This window comes from Lathyrus oleraceus, chromosome 3 (genome assembly GCF_024323335.1).
Source record: "Lathyrus oleraceus cultivar Zhongwan6 chromosome 3, CAAS_Psat_ZW6_1.0, whole genome shotgun sequence".
Classification (NCBI taxonomy): domain Eukaryota; kingdom Viridiplantae; phylum Streptophyta; class Magnoliopsida; order Fabales; family Fabaceae; genus Lathyrus; species Lathyrus oleraceus.
This window is the reverse complement of record NC_066581.1, coordinates 226380198-226390480: the sequence shown is the minus strand read 5'-3', so window position 1 is coordinate 226390480 and position 10283 is coordinate 226380198. Positions and strand designations below refer to the sequence as shown.

Genomic DNA, 10283 nt, shown 5'->3' with positions numbered 1-10283 from the left:
CGATCCTCGATCCTCATAGGTGATGTTTCCACAGTCAGGTTATCTCTCACCTGTACATCATCTATTTGGACTACATGCGACGGATCATGAATGTACCTCCTCAACTGAGACACATGAAAAACCTCATGCAAATTCGCAAGCGACGGCGGTAAAGCGATACGATAGGCTACCTCTCCTATCCTCTCCAAAATCTGATAAGGACCAATAAATCGAGGTGTCAACTTCCTTGACTTCAAAGCTCGACCAACACCAGTTATCGGAGTAACACGAAGAAACACATGATCTCCCTCTTGGAACTCAAGTGACTTCCTCCTCTTATCATGATAACTCTTCTGACGACTCTGAGCAATTCTCATCTTCTCCTGAATCATCTTAATCCTTTCCGTAGTTTGTTGAACAATCTCCGGTCCAACCACAGCACTCTCACCGGACTCATACCAATATAAAGGTGTCCGACATCTCCTACCATACAAAGCTTCAAACGGTGCCATACCAATGCTCGAATGAAAACTATTGTTGTAGGTAAACTCAATCAAAGGTAAATAACAATCCCAAGCACCTCCCTTTTCCAAAACACAAGCTCTCAAAAGATCCTCTAATGACTGAATCGTCCTCTCAGTCTGACCATCAGTCTGCGGATGATATGCAGAACTCAATCTCAGCTTAGTTCCCAAAGCCTTCTGCAAACCTTCCCAAAATTTCGATGTAAATCTAGGATCTCTGTCCGAAACAATACTCGACGGAATACCATGCAAACTTACAATCTTCTCAATATACAACTCGGCTAGTCTCTCTAACGGATAATCCATTCTGATCGGAATGAAATGAGCCGATTTCGTCAATCTATCAACAATCACCCAAATAGCTTCAAAATTCTTACTTGTCCTCGGCAGACCAGAAACAAAATCCATACTGATACTATCCCACTTCCACTCTGGAATAGCCAACGGTTGCATTAGCCCAGACGGCTTCTGATGCTCAATCTTCGACTTCTGACAAGTCAAACAGGAATACACAAACTTGCAATTTCTCTTTTCATTCCCGGCCACCAAAATAACCTTTTCAAATCATGATACATCTTCGTAGCTCCAGGATGAATACTCAACCCACTACGATGTCCTTCTTCAAGAATACTCTTCTTAAGTTCGGTAACATCCGGAACACACACCCGATTACCAAATTTCAAAACACCATCCTCATCAACTCTGAATTCACCACCTTGACCTTGATTCACTAAAGTCAACTTATCTACCAAAAGCATATCGGATTTCTGACCCTCTCTGATCTCATCCAGAATACCACTCGTTAACTTCAACATTCCCAATTTGACACTATTGTGAGTACTCTCACACACCAAACTCAAGTCTCTAAACTGCTCAATCAAATCCAATTCCTTAACCATTAACATAGACATATGTAACGATTTCCGGCTCAACGCATCAGCTACTACATTTGCTTTACCCGGATGGTAATTCAAACCAAAGTCATAATCCTTCAGAAACTCTAACCATCTCCTCTGTCTCATATTCAGCTCTTTCTGATCAAACAAATACTTTAAACTTTTATGGTCACTGAAAACCTCAAATCTTGACCCGTACAAATAATGCCTCCATAACTTCAGAACAAATACCACAACAAACTTGTCCAAATACGGATGGAAAATCCTATTCATATACTCCATGAATACTCCAGGCGCATTAGTCACACCAAAAGGCATTACAGAATACTCATAATGTCCATACCTTGTTCTGAAAGCAGTCTTCTGAATATCCTCAGTCTTCACACGTATCTGATGATACCCAGATCTCAAATCTATCTTGCTGAACACACTCGCACCAACCAACTGATCCATCAAATCATCAATCCTCGGCAAGGGATACCGATTCTTGATCGTCACTTTATTCAGTTGCCTATAGTCCACACACAACCTCATAGTACCTTCCTTCTTCTTAACCAACAACACTGGTGCACCCCACGGTGACACACTCGGACGAATAAATTTCTTATCCAACAGGTCTTCCAGCTGACTCTTCAATTCAGCTAACTCAACAGCAGACATACGGTACGGAGCCATCGATATCGGTCTAGTACCAGGTACCAAATCAATCGAGAACTCAACTTCACGCTCTGGTGGCAATTCATTCACCTCTTCCGGAAACACATCAGGAAAATCACACACCACAGCTAGATCACTAATCACCAGTTTATCTTTAGCTTCCATAGTCGCTAACAGCATAAACAACTCTGCCCCATCTACTACTGCCTCATTCACCTGTCTTGCAGATAGAAACAAACTATTTCCTTCCTCAATCCCAGGAAATATCACAGTCTTATCAAAACAGTTGATAGAGACTCGGTTAAACACCAACCAATTCATACCCAGGATAACATCAATCTGCACTAGTGGAAGACACACAAGGTCTATCCCAAAGTCTCTACCAAAAATACTTAAAGGACAATTCAAACAAACCGAAGTAGTAGTCACTGAACCCTTCGCAGGAGTATCAATCACCATACTACCCAACATCTCAGATATCTCTAACTTAAGTTTCACAGCACAATCCAAAGATATAAAAGAATGAGTCGCACCTGTGTCAATAATAGCTACAAGAGGAAAGCCATTAATATAACACGTACCTCGGATCAAACGATCATCTGCAGAAGTCTCAGAACCCGATAAAGCAAAGACCTTGCCTCCTGACTGATTCTCTTTCTTCGGCTTAGGACACTGTGGACTGATATGACCCACTTCTCCACAGTTGAAACAAGTCACAGTCTTCAACCGACACTCTGCAGCCAAATGACCACCTTTTCCACACTTGAAACACTTCATCTCAGCACTGGTACACTCATGGACACGATGTCCAGCCCGACCACATCTATAACACTTAACAGGGGCACTAGAGTCTCCCCCACTAGGCCTCTTCATCCCACTCTGTCTCTGAAAACCTTTGCCAGCTGCATACGGTTTTCCACGGTCATTCTGACTCTTGCCTTTCCTATCAACCCTTTGCTGATAGCTCTCTGCTCTAGCCTTGGAATCCTGTTCGAAAATCCTGCAACAGTCAACCAAATCAGAAAACACCCTGATCCGCTGATATCCAATCGCCTGCTTGATCTCGGGACGCAGCCCGTTCTCAAACTTCACACATTTGGAAAATTCCCCAGTAGCCTCACTGTAGGGAGTATAATACTTTGACAGCTCTGTGAACTTAGCAGCATACTCAGTAACAGACCGGTTACCCTGCTTCAATTCCAAGAATTCTATTTCTTTCTTCCCTCTGACATCCTCTGGAAAGTACTTCCTCAGAAATCTCTCTCTGAACACAACCCAAGTGATCTCAGCACCTCCAGCAGCTTCCAACTCAGTGCGGGTAGCAACCCACCAATCATCAGCTTCTTCTGATAGCATATGCGTACCGAACCTGACCTTCTGGTTCTCGGCACACTCAGTTACTCGGAAGATTCTCTCGATCTCCTTCAACCACTTCTGAGCGCCATCTGGATCGTATGCTCCCTTGAACATTGGAGGATTGTTCGTCTGGAACTCACTCAGTTGACGAGCAGCTCCCATTCCCACAACATTCGGATTTCCTCCAAGTACTCCAGCTAGCATACCCAGAGCCTCAGCAATTGCAGCATCATCTCTACCTCTTCCAGCCATCTCTATTCTGAAAACCCAAACAAACTAAAACCATGAGTACTGATAGGTTACACAACACCTATACCGTACAGGGGAAACAGAATAATTACGACTCGACTCGACCGACTATGCTCTGATACCACTAATGTAACACCCTTCTAAATACCCCAAAATATTTAATTAAAATAATAACATATCAATCAGAGTAATTATGCCCCGAAGGGTGTCACACAATCATTTCACAACAATTATCAAATATCCTGTCATGCTCATTTATTAAATCAAAATAAGACTCTTTTGCATAATTCGCAGCGGGTACAAAACATCGACATTCAAATCATGTACTACATTACATGTAAAGTTGAATCAACAACTAAATTAAAACATAGTCAAACATTCCCTCCCGATGTTACATCTACCAGAGCATGACCCACTAAGGACGACGCTAGACTCCATAGCACTAACTTCTACTCAACTCACTGCTCGTTACCTGAAAAATAGATGTAAGGGTGAGTTCCTCAATCAATATAATAAGCATTATAGAACAACATGTAATGCTAAGTAAATAACACATCAATTCACCCTAATCAGACTACGCACTCAGCAACGGCAATATCCGTTCAAACATCATATTCAACAGTAACATATAGCATATGTATAATCTCAACCATACTAAACATCAACAACACAACACATAACACACATATAATACTGGAATACATCCATTCATATTATATGCCATACATTCATTATGAAATGAGACTCCACACATGCGGTACCGACTATTCTTGAACATACAGTTCAAGCTCACCGATCAAATCCAGATACGGCTACTAAGCTCACTAGTCCCACTCATTTGAGATCTAATGACTCACTCACTAATTCCTCACCGTGGGAATTAGCTACAGCCCCGAAGGCTAGACTATGCACACTAATCATCTAGCATGCAAACATCAACAACAAATCCACAATGATTCACTCACTAATTCCTCACCATGGGAATTAGCTACAGCCCCAAAGGCTATGCCATGCATAATATATATACATTCACAACGATATGCATATCATCAAACATCCTCAATATTTTATCACATAAGCATATCAGATCATGACAAACAACAACCACAGTATTAGTACACTCTACTAATACCTATACTACTTAAAGCCACGGGAAATGATCCCTAATATGTCATACATCAGCTGAATTACAACACTCAGCCTAAACAACCAAAACTGCACAACAACAGCACAGAAAATACACAATTCTGCCCATACACGTATTGCCTATGCCCATACGCGTATTGCCCACGCCTGACCAAATCCATACGCGTAATGCCCACTCTCATACGCGTATTGCGCATTTCCTCGCCCAACCCATACGCGTATCACCTGTCTCATACGCGTATGCTACGCGTATCACTTCCTCATACGCGTACCACCAGAGACCATTTCACGTTCAAAATTTCATCTTCCTCATCCATACGCGTATTGCCTAGTGCCATACGCGTACCAGCCATCTCATACGCGTATTGCCTAGTGCCATACGCGTATGACCAGAGACCAGAACTCTCAGATCTGCCATGGCTTTCTCTGCTACGAGATCTACCCAATCCAACCTTCCACAGTCCAATTTCTACACAGAAATCATTCATATTTTCAACACAATTCGTATCTTATTCGATTACACAAAATTTGACACTTTTACATCTAATTCCTACGAATTCTTTCTCAATTATACCCCAATTTCGTTCATCCAAAGGGTTCACAATTCATCATGCATCAATCTAATCAGAGGTAAAATAATAGTTTCTTACTACCCAGTACATATCATCCCATAATACCCGTTAATCGATGATAAAACCCCCCTTACCTGAGTTAATCCAGCAATCTCTGAGCTCCAAGCTTTTCCTCTTCTCTTGCTCTGCCTTTTTGCCCTTTTTCCACTTTCAACCGCTTCTCTGTGTTTTCCTTTTCACGTGCAAACCCTTTTTACCAAAAAATGGGACTTTTTATTATTCCAACTTATTTTATTCCAATAAATAATTATCCCAATAATTATTATTCCAAAATAATAATAATAATAATTCAATTATCTAATTAAATTAATAAACATATTATTAACTTAATTTAAATAATTATTATATTATTATCGGGGTGTTACAGCTAGCACTGAGATTGAAGGAATCCGTTCGTGTGGACTGAGTAGAGGCGTTGTCACCATTCAATGTTCGTGACCGCTCCGTAGATCTGCACCAAAGGTTTCAATCGCCACAAGAGGTAACGATTCTATCACTAATCATGCCCATTCGTAAGGATCACTAAAGGAGAAATTTTTAAATTCCGTTGCATTTTGGATCGCTATTCTCCTTCACTTTCTATGATCAATAAAGAAAAATTTCATCATCAATTTCACAAGAATCTCTTAACTTCTTTCCCTATTTCTCAAACCATACAATTTTTTTTCTGTTCCAACAAATTGGTATCATTTACCCCGTTACGATTCATAGAGAAACTGTAATGGCAAATTGTAATACAACATCAACACAGTTTCCAACAAATCTATCAGTTTTTAAAGGATAAAACTACGAGAGGTGGATTGGACAGATGAAGGTCATATTTAGATTTCAATCTGTGAGTGAAATCGTGAATGAACGAGTATCATAGTTGGAGGAGAATGCAAATGATGTACATAAGGCTAAGCACAAGGATCAGATGAAGAAAGACGGAAAAACCTTGTTCTTGATTCACCAATGTGTGGATCCGGATATCTTTGAGAAGATAATATAAGAAGAAACGACTAAAGAAGCCTGGGATAAACTAAAGAAGTTTTACGGTGGTGATGAGAAACTTAAGAGAGTGAAGTTGCAGACCTTGAGAAAGCAATTTGAAATGACTCAATTGAAATAATATGAGTGAGTTTCAGATTTCTTATCACGGTTGGTGTTGCTAACAAACCAGATGAAGGTGAGTGATGAATAAATAACTGATTTGCAAAAGATTAAAAAAGTATTGATATCTCTTAATGTAAACTTTGATTAAATCGTAGTGTCTACTGAAGAGTCCAAGAACCCAACTGATATGAAGTTCGACAAACTTCAAGCTTCTTTAGAAGCTCTAAGAAGATGTTGAAGCATAGAACTCGGAGAGGGAAAATGTGGTTGGACAAGCACTTCAAGCAAGATTCATCAAGAAGCGTGGGAAAGAAAAGGTGAAATAGAGGAAGAATCTTGCTAATAGTGAGAAGTTAAGCAAGAATTCAAATAATCACCCTGATTCAACCACGAAAGGCATGGGCAGTAAGTATTCAGGGAAGAAAGTTGACATGAAGGAGGTATAGTGTCACAACTGTCAAGGATTTGGTCATTATGCTCAAGATTGTCCAAAGAAGAAGGAATCAAGAGAAACAGACAATGAAGAGGTGTAAAGTGCACATGTCAGAGGTAATGACTCAAATGATATGCTACTCATGGCCAATACTTAGTTAAATGGTGAACAAACCAATATGTGGTACATGGATTCAGGATGCAACAACCACATGGTTGAGAATAAAAGCTGGTTCGTTAAATTAGATGAATTGATTTAGAAAGTGATCAGATTTACAGATGGTAGATATGTTACATCATAAGGGAAAGGTAACATAGTTGTATTGAAGAAAGATGGTCACAAGGCTGCCATCAGTGATGTTTTGTATGTACCTTCAATGACAAGTAACTTGATAAGCATATGTCAATTACTTGCCAAAGGGTATAACATGAAGGCGGAGTCAAACATGATGAATGTGTATAATGGTGAAGGAAGTTGATCATAAAGGCTCCATTAGTAAATAACAAAATCTTCAAGGTTGAGATCAACGGAGTTGATCATAAATATCTCACTTTGACTACATTAGAAGACAAAAATTGGTTGTGGCATCAAAGGTACAAACACTTGAACTTTAAGGTTTATGTATGCTTAACCAAAAGAAGATGGTATATGGCTTACCGTAGATAAAGGATCCAAGTTAGATATGTGAAGAGTTATGTAGAGCCAAGAAAGCAAGGAAGTCATTCGAGCATGACTTTCCTATGAAGTCGAAGGAAAGGCTAGAGCTTGTTCACTCTGATGTGTGTGGACCTTCTGAGGTAACGTCAAATGGAGGTAACTTCTATTTTCTGACTTTCATAGATGAATTCACCAGATATATGTGGATTTATATCATGGAAAAAATATTGAAATATTCATAGAGTTCACGAAGTTTAAATTGCATGCTGAGAAAAAAGTGGATGCAAGTTAAAGAGACCGGGAATTGATGGTAAAGGTGAATACACTTCGAGAGAATTTGCAGAATACTGCAATGGTGAAGGTATAAAGCATGAGGTCATTGTGCCATCTCATCATAATGGCATAAATGATAGGAGAAACAAAAGTATATTGAATATGACCAAAAGCGTGTTGGAAGCTAAAGAAATGCCAAAGAGATTTTATGGTAAAGCAGCTTCGACAATATTATACATTTTAAACAGATGCCCAACTAATAAGATAGTCGAGAAGACACCTTATGAGTCTTGGACAAGATAAAATTCAAGTGTTGGTCACTTGAAGATCTTTGGATCAATGTGCTTCAGACATGTACCTGAATAATTGAGAAGAAAATTGGATGATAGAAGTCAAGTAATGGTTCTTATAGGCTATCACTCGACTGGTGCTTACAAATTGTATTCACCAGATAATGGCAATCGATTAATCAGTCAGGATGTTCAAGTAGATGAAGCAAAAAGCTGGGATTGGACTAAGAAGTCGTCTAAATAAGAACAAGATGCAATTAAAATTGTGCTCGAAGAAGAAAAAGAACCAAATGAAGAGGAACCATCTCATGAGAGAAGAATACCTGAGGAACATGTCACAAAATTCACCAGAGTAAGAAATGAATCAGTAAGGCTCACTGATTATGAAAGATTTCTATATTAGGCAATTAAGCAGAAGGTGATGTCATAGAATAAGTAATGATGGCAGAATTACAACCAATCAACTTCAAATAAGCAATGAAAGACTCGAACTGGTTAGAGGTGATGATAGAAGATATTAGATCAATTGAGAAGAACAATACCTGGGAGTTCACTGATAGGTCGAGTAGTAAGATAATTGATGTGAAGTGGGTTTACAAGTTGAAACCGAGGCCAAATGGTGAGATTGCCAAGTATAAGGCAATGTAAGTGGCAAGAGGTTTTCAACATAAACCTGGTATCGTATTCAATAAAGTATATGCACCTGTAGAAAGGTTTGAAACAATAAGGATTGTTGTGTCAACTGCAGGATATCATGGATGAAAGATACACCAGCTAAATATTAAGTCAACATTCTTAAATGAACCATTGGAATAAAAGGTCTACGCCACTCAGACACCAAGATTTGAAATCAAAGGGCATGAGTTTAAGGTATACAAATTGAGGAAGGATTTATACGGTTTGAAACAAGCTCCAGGGCTTGGAATAAGAGAATAGACAACTTTGTGATCGAAATAACATTCGTGAAATGTGTTTCAGAACATGGAGTTTATGTCCATGATGCTGGAAGAAGCAGTTGAATCATTTTATGTCTATATATAAATGATTTACTAATCACATGATCTGATGAAGAAAGGACCAGAGGGTTCAAAGTTGTGTTGATGCAGGAGTTTGAAATGTCTAACCTATGAAACTTGTCATACTTCCTATCAATGAAGCTTAAAACCACAAGTCGATGAATGTTCATGCACCAACAGAAGTATGCTAAATACATCTTGAAAAGGTTTAATATGAGTATCTTCAATGAAACAATCACTTCTTTAGAGACAAAAGTAAAGCTAAGGAATAATATAAATGATGAACTTGTAAATGTGACATTGTACAAGCAAATAATTGGATCTATAATATATCTATGCAATATCATACCTGATATCTATCAAAGTGTTACATTGTTGAGTAGGTTTATGGAGAGGCCACAAGAATCTAATGGCAAAGTAGTGACAAGGGTGTTCCAGTACATTAAGGGAACAATTGATCATGGTGTGTTAATTCCAAGACTGAAAACCAGTCTCGATAGAGCTGAAGTGCATGTCTATGTAGATTCTGATTTTAATAGAGATCAAGACAAAAGGAAAAGTACTGCAGGCTACATATTCATGTTTGGTGGAGCACCAATCTCTTGGAGCTCGAGGAAGCAAGGGATAATGGTTTTATCATCATGTGAAGCGCAGTATGTGGTGGCATCCTATGCAGATTGTCAACCCCTGTGGATTAAAATGTTGTTGGGAGAACTGAAAGTGATTGGGCCGAAGAAGATGAAGTTGTTTGTAGATAACAAGTTTATTATCGACTTATCCGACCATCATATGTGCCATGAAAAGAGCAAGCACATCAAAAGGAGTTACGTTTTATGAGAGATAAAGTAAATAAGGAGAAGATTGAGCTTGAGTATTACAAGTCAAAAGTGCAATTGGCAGACTTGCTTACAAAGCATTTGAAGAGACAATGTTCGACGAACTAAAGAAACTCATTGGAATGAGGAGTTCAGAAAGTATGAATTATGGGTATGTTGTTTGTATTTCAAAGCTTTTTATTTAAGTTGAGCTTTCGACTAGCAGTCGAACTGTGCTTTCGACCAACATTTATGCTGAGGTCGA

General features: G+C 39.0%; 1 protein-coding gene across 1 annotated transcript; it reads left to right on the top strand.

Moving 5' to 3' along the window:
* The first annotated feature begins 9416 nt into the window (after nucleotides 1-9416).
* On the top strand, nucleotides 9417-10040 carry LOC127130543 (secreted RxLR effector protein 161-like). Its single transcript, XM_051059533.1, has one exon. It carries the CDS (start codon nucleotides 9417-9419, stop codon nucleotides 10038-10040), a length of 624 nt encoding a protein of 207 aa, XP_050915490.1.
* The last annotated feature ends 243 nt before the right edge of the window (nucleotides 10041-10283 follow it).